General features: G+C 38.8%; 1 protein-coding gene across 1 annotated transcript in view; it reads left to right on the top strand.

Moving 5' to 3' along the window:
* The window catches only part of CA10 (carbonic anhydrase 10), a 212,632-nt gene that overhangs the window by 76,404 nt on the left and 121,692 nt on the right, over positions 1 to 14,536 (top strand). The window contains 1 exon segment of the mRNA XM_030962298.1: positions 8,988 to 9,130. Within this exon segment, the coding sequence (XP_030818158.1) occupies positions 8,988 to 9,130 (143 nt within the window).

The raw sequence follows: 14,536 nt of genomic DNA, 5'->3' as shown, positions 1-14,536 counted from the left end.
TCAGCTATCCCATTACATCACAGAGAGTAACTCCTGTGCAAAGAGTTTGTCAGATGCTTCAGAGACCTGCAAGATACAAATGTTGCTCAAGAGGAAGAGAGAACAGAAGTGAGACTTCCCTAGAGGCTCCTTACTGGGACTCCCATAAAAACAGGTTCATCCCAAGTGAGAGGGACCACAAAGTGCTTCTGCCTGTTGCACACAGAAACGCAGAAAAGTATTTAAAATGAATCTCTGGGTACAAGAGATCTGGATTCTCCATGAACATGGAAGTTTTCCTAGATAAGGATTTCACTGGCTGCTGTGCTCAGCAGCCTGTCTGCTGCGGCTGGGTGCCACATGCTGTGTGTACAATAGGTGGTCAGGGAAACAGGGACTAGATTGTGTCCCAAAAGAAATATCAGACTTTGAGAGTCTTCACCACAAAAAGGAAAATGGATCATTCAGTGAAGGATCAATCACTGCCCCGCAATTACCTGAATAATTTGACGTAGTCTCTGAGGGGAAGCCATGGTTTCTTTCCATTCCAAAGTATTTTGTAGTTCTGACTCTGTTTAGAGTTGTGGCTTGGCAGCACCAGGCCGGATTTCTAGAGATCAGGATTGCCCAGACAACATTTATTCCAGCCTGTGAGTAATTGCATCAAGTCAGCTGTGCTCACTTCTGGCCTTTCCAAGAATAATCAAAGTTACAGTGTTTTGGTAATCTCACTGCAGAAGCAGCCTTCCCAGGCAGAGCGAGAGCCCTATGGGATGGGGTAAGAGAAATCTGATTTCTCCAGAAAACACCAGAGTAGAGAACATCACTGTTGCTGTCTTGAATAGTCATTACAGATACAAACTACGGCACTCAGTGCTGAACTCTGTGCTGGCTCCCCACTTGTCTTTGCAAGTCAGCAGAGGCTGGACATTTCTGCCTCCAGGCTGTCAGTAACTGCAGGAGCCTTGTGGGAAACCAAAATAGTGCAGAGCTATAAGTAATTCTCGAGGGGTTGCTATCACACACAAAAATGCCTTTGAGAATGGGACTTGTTAACCTCTCCTGAGTGCTCCTTACACCTGCCTTCTCCAAACCGAATCCCCTAATGCCCTGCAGTTCCAGAGTGAGATGCTCAGTAAACCCATTCTAATAAAGGATGCACCAGCAGGCATGCACTGGATTTGGCAATAAATAGTTAAATTCCAACTTAATACCTGAAAGTTATGTTTATTTTAGTAACAGTATACTGTAAGGCATAGGGATCCCTAGAAAAAGCACTTTCAATAGAATAAATATGCTTTTTTTATTTTTTTTTATTTTTTTTTTTTTTTTTGTTCCTACTTATATTTTTCAGCAGGAGGATCGATAGTAACCCAAAGACAAAAGCTGAATCTACAGAATAGAGCTCAAGGTATCTGCTGGATAAGCAGTCTTTTCCCTTAAAACAATGTTTCGAATTACTTTTCTCTGAATAACTTTTTCTATTCAATTTCATCTATTTGAGGCTTTCTTCACCTTTCTTCTGGATCTTCTTTAAAGCCTTACATCTCACTCATCCTGTCTCAGAACAGTTACTCGTTTTAACAGCACAGCCTTAGTCCCCAGTTCTACAGCATGAGCCACAAAAAAACCCAAAGATGAAGAACATGAAGAGGAAAGATTCGACATCACAGGATAGCTTAAAATCTGTGTTTCCTGCATTTTAATGCAAAGTCCCATTTCAAGTCCAGAACGACCATGACAACTTTTTTTTGTATTTCAGCTTTTTCCCTTTCAGTCTGTGCTTCAACTCCAGGCTGAACTCTCCCTGTTTTCCACCCCCAAATTACAATGAGTGCCAGACAAATGCTCTCAGTTGTATCTGTGCCTGGTTTGAGGGAAATCTGTTGAACCCCGTCAGTGATTGATGGCTGACCAGACTCGGTTAGAAATTACCACCTGAGTGGCAGTAATTCATGGCAGCTCATTAGTCATACCCGCAGCCTGGGCACTGGCAGGCAGAGGAAGTGGGCCCAATGTCCCACTCAAAGGCAGGCAGGGCACGGATCCAGCCCATAGGGACTGGGGATGGAAAAGAGGGAGAGTATGCTGCTGTCCTCCCCTTTCTCATTTTTAGTTCATTTGCCAAGAAGGATTTCCCTTACCCAAGACTGACACTTTAATGAACAATCTGTGCCAGTTCCACTAAACATCCCAGTTGCTTTTTAACCTTTAAACCAAACTGTTCTTTAATCTGTTTTCATTTCCAATTTTTTTTTTGCCATAGTTGTGCTAAATCTTTCACCAACAGGACCTTCACTCATATTACATGGAAAAACCCATTTCCCCCAAAACTATAGTATCTTTTTGACTAGAGTGAGAGAGAAACACATTATCTTCTCAGAAATTTAGTAACCCTGACCCTAGAAGTGTTACCTACTTAGTTTTGGACCTGGATATACCTCTCCCTCTAGGTGCCCCTTTCTACTCCTGCCACATGAATAATGAAAAGAGAAAAGTCAATATGAGAAGCATCTGTAAATACCTCTACAAGCAGCTGACCTATATTTTTCAGAAGCATTAGTGTTTGATTGTATAGTTTTAGTATGTGTGAACTCACCAGAGGGTGGCAGAGAAAAATGTAATTACATACTGTTGTATAACTACTCTTTACCCCTAGCTTGACATAATTTATAGAAGTGAATTAGTCTGGTTTTTAATCACTGTAATGAAAGGAGTGGTACTGTGTTCTACACTTGTATCCTAAATTTGTAGATAAAAATAAGCAAAAGCTTTGCAGGGCCAGAGGTCACTAATTTTGATTGCTAAATACTTTTCCCCAGGTAATATAACTCTTAATTTAAGAAAATGTTTAATTAGGCATAAATAAGGAGCTACAATTTAAAAGGTAAATTTGAGAGGGTATTGCATGATGTCTTTATTAAAGGCATAGCAGAAAATAGCCACTTTTTAAAAGACAGAATTTCAAAACCTCATTTTCCCCTTTTTGTTTTCTGTTATCTCTCATTTAACAAGTGCAGTGGTTGAATGTTTCTTGTCATTGAGAATCCTTCATACAGAGGGAAGATGACATTTGAACGGACCAGTATGGAATTAGCAGTATAGAATATGATGCTGCTAGAGTTCTTCAAAATTTTAATTTTTTATATGTTTCAAGATTTATTGCTAAAATTTTTAATTTTTTTTACTATCTCTTGAATAATGGCAATGCTGTCTTACTCTGGAGAATATATTTCAGCTGTCAACACTTTGCTGCTAAAAAGAAAACAGAACACTTTCAGTTCTCAAATTTGAAGCCATTGTGATAGTGTCTAATGTTACTGCAGTCTGGAGATTTCTGTGACCAGTTACTGAGATGAATGTCATTCTATACTCTGCCATTTCTTTGGTGTCCCTGATTTATCTCTCAAAGCCTTTATGACTTTGCCTTTGGCGTTTATGTAGAGGCAGAGCAGGTCATGTGGTTATCCAGAGGAATTGGTATGATAATTTTTTTCAAGCTGAGTAGGTGGAAATAATTAATGGACTGCTTTATTGATGTACACAGATTACTGATTCTCTCTGTGGTTCCAATTTCCAGCCTCAATAAAGTAGCTTGAGATTTTATCTGAAGTACCAGTAATTACACAGGGCAAGAATAATCACTGCACAAATACAATCTTTTGTGGTGTTTTACGCCATTGCCAGGGCCAGTGCTAAGGCTTAAAAATATAAACAAAGATGTGCTGATGGATAAGTTGACACTTTTCATTTAAATTCATGAACTCTGGAGAAACTTAAATTCAGAGAATCTGTGCTCTTGGAAGTTGAGCAGACTTCAAAGAGGAATTTACAGGCTTGGTGCAGTAAAACAGAAATAACCTGACTGTCCTGCCTAGACTTCACCTTGTGTCATTGACAGGGATCATAGCAGATACCTTGGGAAAAACAAGCATCTGTAAAAATAAACACCATAAAAATTGGATCACATTTGCCACTTTTTGTTTCTCCAAGACTGGTGCAGATTTTAAGCAAGGATTTTGGCAGTTCACATCACTGTGGTATTTGTTATAAGTTAAGTTTGTGAATTCTCTGAGCCAATCAAGAATTTTCTGAGCCAATTGGTATACCAATTGAGAATTTATTGGACAAGGATAACAAGCAAGGATAACAAGCGTGCTGGCGGCCAGGAGTCTCTGCTATCCCAGGGCCGCACTTCCCACCCCTCTGAGTTCGTCTTTTATTTGCTCTTTCTTCTGCGTACACACGCCAGCTCCGGTCTGTTGCTAGGGGTCTTTTCCTGCCTCTTGGTGGTCGTGAGTTGCTTCCCAGCCGACCTTTCTGTATTTTCCAAGCGAGCGGATTCTTATCTGGGTAGGGTTTCCTGCTGTGTTTATCGAGGGTCTGTGCTTTTCCTGTTAAACAAGGCTATTGTTTATGGTCTACATTCATGTGCTTGTGCAGTTACAAGATTTCCTGTTAAGTATACAACGTCTTGTGACATATAACATTCAGGCTCTTATAATTACATTACATATTTTGATGAACAAATATTAGTTTATAACAGTATTCATCCTAGAGTTCTGTCTGACCTGAATGAATTTGTTAATTTTATCTGTTTATACTAAAAGTCACTTTTCTGTTGCTTGATTCTGAGACAGTTTCTCAGATTCATTCCTCATAAAAGAGCTCCTGTGTGGGAACATCCCTTGACACCATTTTGTGAGTAGTAAGGAAAAGAATTCATACAGTTTTACTGACACATAATGTTTCCTGTGCTGCTCTTACAACCTGATCACCAGCTGGTCCAACACACTCAGCCAGTGTCCTTGCTTCTCATACTCTTAAAAAAGTTATTAGTGGCTTTTAAGACCCTTGGAAATTTTTCTTTGATATCTTCTTCTGATGTGTCTTATTTTAGTTTCTTATTTAACTGGTCAGAGTTTATCACCTTTTCCATTTTTCTTATTTGGACAGCATTTTTTGAAAATGCTCCCTTACTTCCAGCCACCCTATTTATTTCCTGTATTTGAAGTTTTCTGGCTTCTGTCCCCTATTTAAACAAAGGCTCAAAACAACCCAGAACACCTTAATTCTGGTGGCAATTTAAATAAGATTCTTCATTTCTATTTGGTTCTTCACTGGCTTACACAAAAATCAACTACATGAGGCTTTTCATTCCTAAAGAGGTGTGAATTCATTGTAGCGGGATATCTATTACACAATCATCAAATCACTGAGGTTGGAAAAGACCTCAGTGATTATAGAACCCTTAACCCAACACCCCAGACCCACAACTAAACCATGAGCAAACACCAAACCTACAAATTTTTTGGATGCAAAAGGTGTTGCTTCTATAGTTGCTGCTAAAGCAGAGTCCTTGCCTCCAGTCATTTCATACTGGAGACTTGTCCACAGCCCTTCCAGGACCCAGAACTTTTGAGTCCAGCATGACTTTTTATTGCAGTCAGGCAATTCAGATGTCATACACAGTACACACCTTTCCCAGTTCCTATCCTGGGAAAACTGTTGGCTCCTCTCAGCACAAATGCAAACTGTTCCCTGCAGGCTATACCATTCTGCTTATCTGCGAGTTTGCTGTCCCTATGGAAGGACATCTTTCTGGGACACCTTTCTCTCATTGCTTTCCTCTAGAGAGGGAAGGCTCATGTTTATTTCAGCAAATCCTTGGTACTCATCACCAGAATAGCTCTCAATTCTTCCATTATTTTGCTAGCTGCTTTTGTTTCACTCCTGTTTTGCATGGGTTTGATAAAAGCCATTAGAATCCCTCATCCTTTTGTGTCATGCTGATGCTGAAGCATCTTCATCTATCTCAATATAAATTATTCCCAGTAAATTGAAAAGAGAGCATTTGCAATAAGATACAGATTAAATAAAGAAGTCAGAGATTCCTGCACAGGCATAAAATGTAAGTAATCCACCTCACCATATAACACACACACACACACACACACACACACACACAAAAAAAATCTGTTGTCCATAGTGTTCCAGCATACACAGGATATAAACTGAATTTTCTGTTAGGAGAAAATTGAAGGCATTGATCAGACACAAACTTATGATCTGATATCTGTGTAATATGTTTGCAACAACTCAGCTCCCAAGCAGTGCAAGTTTAGGGGGATTTATAGAGGAAGCAGAGATGACATGATCACTATATTCAGGCTTTGGGTACAATAATCAGAAGCTGGAGCACCTTGTTAAATGATATTTAGAGCTGGTATTTGGCCTGCATGCAAACTAGAGAGTCACAGTAGCTTCCTGTACAGTACAGGAATTGTCTAAGTGCTTCAGAGGTCTACACACAAAAAAGCAGCAAATTCCACACGAGTAGATTTTTATGGAAATACAGTATAATTATGGGAAAGGAGATACTGTTTCATTAATGACTTAAGACCAAGTAGAACCTTTTCTGCTAGTTAAGCTGGAATAAAAAATGATTACTATTTTTATATGTTTTCCTACATTCATACACCTGATTTCTTCAGACTAAAGAGTTAATTCAGTACCTGTGTTTAATATAAGCCTTGGCTTCCTACATGAACATTCTTAGATTTTTCTGTTACAGTTCTGAGTACTTGTAGATCACTTTGGGCATCTAAGCAGCAGCACTAATTACTTTAATTAAATGTAATTTGACATTAATATTGCTTTAATAGCCCCATCCTCTAGTCAACTTAGGTGTGCAGTCCTAAGTCAGTCATCTTAATTAACCTTGGGCTGAAGCACAGGTAGAATCACTCAGATCCGTGGGGTGAGTGCAGCTGTGGGGAACTTTTCTCTTTGTGTGCCCAGAAATAGCAACAGGACTAGAGAGGTCCTGGAGCTCCAGTGTTGGGTGTTTAGAGAGGAACTGAAGATTTCAGCTCAGGCTCACATGTCTGATGACAGCTGTGACCTTTGCAGGGCAATGCCACAACTCTGCAGCTCCCTCCCCTCAAGTTCCAGGCTGTTGTGACAGGCACAGCAGAGAATGCAGGGTTTCCTGTCAGAAACAGGAAATAACATTATAAAACAACCCCTGCTAGCAGCCCTTTTCCAGTGCAGCTTTTCTGGGTCAATCCCACTTGCATCATAAATTTTGCTATCAACTTGAATATAATGATAATAATTTTCATGCAGTATATCCTAAGAGGAGTTGCTGATTTGATTGTCTGTTTCAGGTGTTAAAAAAAAATAAGTCACTAGCAAATTTAAGGGATTAGTAGCACATAGTCACATAAAATTTGTATGCAAGGCAGCTTTAAGCTCTGCTGGCAGCACCATGTCAATTATGGCTGTTAGAGTTCACCTGTACCTGCAGCACCTGTGGCTGCACAGACACACTGGCACTAAGAATAAAAAAGTTTTAACTGAAAATTGAGTTTTCACATATTTTGTAATAAGTCTTAATATTTGTAGATGACAACACCTAAACTACTGGAGCAGGCAACAGCTGCAAAACACTTTTCATCACTCCTGCACAAACATAATAAAGTTTCGCTGTGCAAGCAGCAACCTGAGAATTCTCCAGAAAGTTTATCTAATTTTTGGAAAAAGTAACATGAAATATAGGTTAACGTAACCAAAGTTTTACACCTACATACACTCAAACTCTGAAGGCAAAAAAAACCTGAGCTGTATAAAACATAAGGAAAATATCAAGATCACTGTAATCCTAGGGCTGCATTATTCAGAAGATATTTTCCACCTTTCTCCCCTCCAAGGAATATCCTCTCAATGTGTTAAACCCAATGTAAATATGAGATTCCAGTCCAGAAAAAATTCTTTGTTGCTCCTCCTAGAGTAGCCAAAAATTGCAATCAGGAGCAAACATTCACACTACAAAGTCCTGCATCCAACTAACAACAGCAACAAAAAAAAGCTTTTTATAGCCCAAGTGTGTTGTTTTCAGCTCCACCCACCAGGCAAAGCACTTGTGTTCCTGCCCCAGGGCCCCAGTTTTCCCCAGTCTGGGTTTGGAGGCTTTGTCACACGTGGTTCACGCATCAGAAGAATGCTTTGAGGCTTAAAGGCTATTAAAGCTTTTAACAACACGTTAAAAGAAAAAAATCAAGCCAAAAACATCTTACAAGAAGATTGCAAAATTTTCAGCTGCTACACAAAACTACAGAACAATTGACAAGGTCAAAGTTGCAGACACAAATCTAAATATGTCCTTTGTCTATCTTGTAATTACACTCCACTCATTTACTGAAAGGTTTTCAGTAGCCAAAGAGGGGTCCAGGTTGATCTTGTCTGTAAATTGCAGATGAGGTGCAATGTGACCCTCAGCTGCAGTTCTCTGATATGCAGCAGTATGTAGTTACATCACATTTTTTTCCAGTTAGAAAATGCAGGAGGTAACTCAGTTTATCCACAGTTAGTGTTTCCTCCTTGTTCCAAGCCATTGCATGCCGAGGGAAGGAACTCATCCTTTCACACTACCAGAGTGTGACTTCTCCAACAAGATTTTTTTTTAATATCAAAACTTTATCTAAAGAAAGATTTGGGTGAGCAGAACAGAAATAGATAGAACCTCAAGAAGCAGTCTGTTCTCCAGTATCAGCGTGTGTTTCTCTTACAACATTTCTGTGGGTTTTAATTAATTTTCTAAATAGTTTAAGTATTTTTTTTAAAGTTCAGTAGAATGGAAGCGTTTCAGTCCAAGGACACATGGAATATATGCAAAGTTAGCATAAGGACTAGTGACTCGCCTTCCTATTGCTCAGTAAATATTCTGTAATAGCAAAAGAGCTGTTTATTATTGAACCTGGGATTATATCAAAGAGGAAAAGAACTAATCCACCTTCTTTCCTGATACAAAATTATATGAAATCATATATTTTGGTCTTGTTGTATGAAGTTTTAAATTTCAGATGCAAGATGAATTTGCCTGTTTTCAGTTTCTAAGTATGTGTACAGACAATTGGGCAAGATTAATTACCTGGCCATCTGCCTGGCATGTACTGCCACAGTCTTTCCAGACTTCCATTAAACTTACATTTTCTTATATTTTGCAGTACCCTCCTTTTGGGGTTTGGTGAACTCAGCTTGGAATCTTTGCTCTGTTGGGAAAAGACAGTCACCTGTCAATATTGAAACCAGCCATATGATTTTTGATCCCTTCCTAACTCCTCTTCGCCTAAACACAGGGGGAAGAAAGGTAGGTGGTCTCTTTTCTGGTGTATAAAATAAATGGAGTTAGTAGATATAAAAAAAACCAAATTGCTACATTTTATTTTTCTAAAGCATTTACTTTTATCTGTCAGCTCTGAGGCAGAATAACAGTGTAGCATGTTTTAAAGATTGTCCTCAAATCACTGAAATAATCAATTCTGTTTATCCAGCTAAAGGATTGATATTTCAATTCTGAAATTATTTTATACATAAAACATCTTGAACCTTTTAGCAGTCTTGACAATACCCATTAATTTATAATGGTTTTGTGTTGCTTTTCTTATGTTGGGGTGCCTAAAAGGGTATTTTAAAGTATTTATTGCTTGTTCAATGCAGGCAGTTGTAACACATGTTGGGTAAGACCATGCAGGTGAAAGAAAAGGCACTGTGAATTACAATATCAGAGCAAGTAGAGACTCCAACAAAAGGTTATTTGAAAATTATTTATCTTCCCTTGTTGTCATGACAAATGAGATGTCCACTGGAAACAGTGTGACATTCTAGGAATTTGCTCTGTACTTCCCATGGAGGTCCTGGTGGCGCATGTGCAAATACATCAGAATTTATCTGGGCTTTATCACAGAAATGCTGAAATGGTGATGTTGTTACTACTGGAAGACAGTAAAGCTTCCAACTCTGGCCCAAATTTCAGAATAATAATAACATTTTGCTTTTTAAATGGAAATGTGCAGAGGTTTTTTGTTTTGATTAAAAAACCCCCAAAAACTAAAAAACCAAAACTCAGAGTTTTGATGACTCTACTATGTACGCAAAGGCTTACACATTTCATATAATTTATAAATTACAGAATGACAAAACATTAAATTCAAGAACATGGAAGTTGTCAGTGAGTCAAATGCAGGAGGTTCAGAATATTCAATGTCTTCAGCAGTTCTAAGAAGTCAGCTAGGTTTTTGTACCAGCTCACAGTGAAGCAAATGTCTGATGATTGATAAAATTTGGAGGCACTGACAGACTGGGAGATGCTGTATCAGTGATGAGGTTTTTACTGATAAAAACGAAAGCAGGCTTCTGGTACTAAAGTGATTTCATCATTTATTATAAGAAAAAGAAAGGCCTAAAGCAAGGGGGCCCGGGCCGAGCAGGAGCGTTCCCATCAAGGATGCTGCAGCGCCGGTGCTGGGGCTGCTCAGCAGCGATGTCCCGGATGTCCCAGATGAAGTGGCAAGGATTCAGTGGGTCAGAAGCCCCTTTTTATCCTGTTTTTTGTCCCTTTGGATTGGTTTCTTTTTGGATCCTTCATTTGCATGAAGGTTTAAGGTGCTTGATTGGCCCATTACAGTTCTGTCCAGGCTGGCTTGTTTTGGTGTGTTATGGTATGTTGAGTACCGTATTTCTTGTAACTATCCTTTTAACCCCTTTTACAATATAATAACCAAACTAACAGTACATGCTTAATGATCTATCAACTATTTTACAACAATTTCTAACCTATTTTTAACACCTGCCATGCTCACAAATACTGCCGCTGATGACCTTCTATCATGTTACAAGAACAGGATTTGTTCTTGTTGTGATTTGTCTTGAGAGACTTTCAAAATAGTTAAATCAAAATTCTCCTCTGAGAAAAAGATTGCAATTTTGATACCTTATAAAAAATTCTTTGTTCATTCTTTGCTTCACTGAGGATTTGATTTGGCAGGTAGTGTATTTGTGTTCACTTCCTCAGTAATGTTTTTTGTATGTTAAAAATAGAGGTGTGTTTCATATAGGCTGAAGCACTTCAGCTCTCAGCGCTCAGAACCAATTGCTGTGGCAGCCAGGGAATTTCTTGGAGAAGATTTAACCGTGATTATGCTGTATATGAAAGGGTTTTATGGAACTGATCCTAAGAAAAATAATGAATAAATAAAAAAGGGATTTGATGTGGTTTCAAATCAAAGTTATAATAAGCTAGCTTACATGCACAGTGAACAAAAGAGACAGCTACTTGCACACAGTCACAATAATAAACCTCTTTTGGAAAAGGGGCTGGGAGGAGATTCAAGCTCTAAGAGAGAGCAAGATGGAAGGAAATACTCAGTTCAATTGTTCTTGGAACAGTAATTTCAAATTCCTAACAATTTTTTTTTGCTATTAATTTAGAAGTTCCATTTTATCAGGTTTAAAAAATATTTATTTAATTTTGAAAGCAACATAACTACTTGGTGTGCTTCACTTTGGAAATTAGCTTATGAGGAACAGAAGTGACTCACCCACAGGAACAGAATCCAAGACCAATCTATGATCACTGACTTAATATCTCCTCTTACTCCTTTCACTCCTTGCCACTCCTTTCCCCGTGACTTTATTTTTAGTGGGGAGCGTTGGTTAATTTCTGTAAACCAGTTACCTATTTAGTTCTCCCTTCTCACCTTGGCAGACCAAAACTGTTCTATTCCACTACAGAATTTGTGTCTAAAATTTCCATTTAAGCACATCCCTGTCTAGTTCCTGTAGATTATTTTATTTCAGTGTTTGCAGTGAAAGCCTTTTAGTAAACCAGACTGAGACTTTCCTACTATTTTTTAGACTGCTTGGAAATAAAGCAATATTTTTCTTTCTCCTTAAGAGAAGAAATTATCTGATATAGGATATATCCTATAGGATATATCCTATATATAGGAGGGTATAAAGGACAACATCACTGTTTTCCTACAGGGGGAGAAAAGCCCAGTCTGTGGCCATCACACAGCAGGCAACTTAATAGTTATTTCTGGTCTGAGGCTGAGAAAATTCTTCCCATTCCATTCAGGAGTGTTATAAATGATCAATCAAAAAGCCAAATTATCAAAAATGCGAAAAGATTTTATTTATCTTTTTCCACGACCAAAATATGGTCCTCAAAACCACCACAGCCAGAGGCAGCGTCAAGCCTGGGATCAGCGCTGAGTGAACCTGGATCCGACCTCTATCACATCGGATCCCCCTCTGTTCACACATGCCATTTCCAGCGAGGCTATTTTATACAGTTTTTTATGCCTGAGGCAGAGGTGCCCCGCTTTCCTTTGTAACCCCACATATGCATGAGAGTTTCTTTCACTGTGCAGGGCTGGACAGTTGCTGTTTCCTGAGTAGTGGCAGGCGCTGTTCATGTCAGGGGAAGTAAAGATGTATCTTTCCAGCGACTTCTGTTATCTCGATTGGTGGTATCAGTCGAGCAAAACGATCATCGATCATCATCGCCCTGGCCACATCTATTCATAGGTAAACGGGGTATTGTTCTCTTGCTCCCTTCAGGAATTTCAACATTCCAAAGTAGACATCTGTCCCTGAGCTGCTTGTGGTCAGAGACTCGTTTGGATTTCACAATCTTTATAAAATACATTCTTTTATAGCATGAATTATTTCTAACATATATTACAGGAGTAAAGGGATGGCAGCACTATTTGCCAAATATTTATACCTCTTTGATCCACTTTTTTGCAATAAGGTTGCAGTGACCCGTGATGTATTACTTTTTGTGCTGTCCAACGATTTCAGGGCAGTATCAGGTCACACATTTACAATTCAAGCATCATCAGATGTTATTCTGAGTTGTGCTCTTATTCTGTATGTGTGATTCTCCATTTCCTGAGAAAGTGGCTTAGCAGGTCCTGAAGCCTTGAGTGTCATTGACACAGATAGTTGGATTTCAAGATCCAGAACCTCAGCACAAGATATTTAGTGAGTTTACGTGAAGAAGAAGAAGAAATGCTGCTTTTGAGGAAACTCCCCAGGTTCCAGTTCTCTCTCAGGCCCAGCTTTGTCTCTTATTTATCCATTTTAATGAATTTAGCAAGCAGTCCATTTCAGATAAACAGCCCTTTCTGATAAACAATGCCAATCCTTATTCATTTGCAAATCATTCCTCCATGTCACAAAGAAAGGCACCCTTTTACTTTCTCTGCTCTTTTTGCCTTGGATTCACTTGAGCACCAAAGCAATCAGCACAATAGAATATCTTATATTTAGGCAGGAAGCACCTTGGGTTTCAATCTCCAAAGCAGGGATTTCCAGCCTGTCATGGGTGATTGTGGTGGATGAAAAAACCACTCCACTTCGCACTGACCTGGTCCTTTGCTGGGACTCCTTCCTCAATTCACCTCTGCAAGAGCTCTGCCTTTGGTCCCCCAATTTTTGTCCCTTGCGTTTCTGTAGCCCATCTGACTTTGGTCTCCTGGTTCTCTGTGGACTTAATTTCAAAAGCCCCATTTCTAGAATTCTTTAAGACTCAGTACAGTTCTTGGCCATATTTTTTTTCCTTTTTTCTCGTAAAAACATGTTAAGCAGCAGCATTTGCTTTAGATAGCAAGTGCATCCCTGCCAAGTAATTAAACCTTGCCACATCAGTGCCCTTATGTCTTATGAATCATTTTAGGTCACACTCAAGGACTGAAATTGTTGCCTAAAGCAGGTAAAGTTCTGTTTAAAACCACTTTATTTTTAAGGCAAGCCAGGACATTATACCTGATGTTGATCCCTGGGGAAATAAAAGGAATTGATGTCTGCTGGCCAAGGACTGTTATTCTGTAGCTCAGTGTGCATAAATGAAAGTTAATCAGCAAGATCCACATATCTGCCTGCTCATATGGGGCATTAATGAATACAATAATGTATTTAAATTAATATCCATATAAATAATTGGTTCATTCTATGCATTACAAGATGATGGCTACATTCAACAGCTTCTAAACTAAAACAGGGTAGGAGAAAAGAGATTTATGGATTGAAATCAGTTAAATGGTTTCTCTGCCAGTTAGTTCTGATTCCATGCTGTTCAATCAATTCACAGTATTACTAGCATTTTTCTCAAGAGTGCAATATATGACAACTGCCAAGATTTACTTTGGTGATTACTAAAAGGACAGATACTGGTATGCACCATATTTCAGCACTGCAGGAATATAAAAAATTAAATGTTATAAATGGTCCAGGAGGAATGGATAGCAATAAGACATCAATGTCATCTGTAAACTGACTTGTGATATACTTTTAGAGGTCTTAATAATGATTTTTGATGTAGAGTAGCTTTGGAAAGTCAAAAGTCTGACGCAAGCATCAAAAAATTTAATGAATAAAAAACAAAGCATAGTATTGCCGCTTAAATCGTTGTTTACCATTTCTAATTCTTCTACAGTTCTGTGTGTTCTGCGTGTTAGTGAGTGAACTTGCAGTGGAACCAGCAGGTTAAAGTAACTTGTTTATTCACCCTTAATATGGAATTTAAAACAGGAAAAAAATGCTGGTTTTTTTCAGATGTAGACTGCAGACTTTGCTGTTAGTAGATCGTGCACAGGGGAAAACAAGTTCAGGATCTGCACCTTACTCTATAGCAGGACCTTTCTTTCCTTACTGCTTCAGTTGTCCGTGAGATTACATCAGTTTGGAATATGTGAAGTCTCAGATGGGT

Source organism: Camarhynchus parvulus, chromosome 18 (genome assembly GCF_901933205.1).
Source record: "Camarhynchus parvulus chromosome 18, STF_HiC, whole genome shotgun sequence".
Taxonomy (NCBI): domain Eukaryota; kingdom Metazoa; phylum Chordata; class Aves; order Passeriformes; family Thraupidae; genus Camarhynchus; species Camarhynchus parvulus.
The sequence above is the reverse complement of the archived record's forward strand: the minus strand, read 5'-3'. Positions and strand labels throughout refer to the sequence as shown.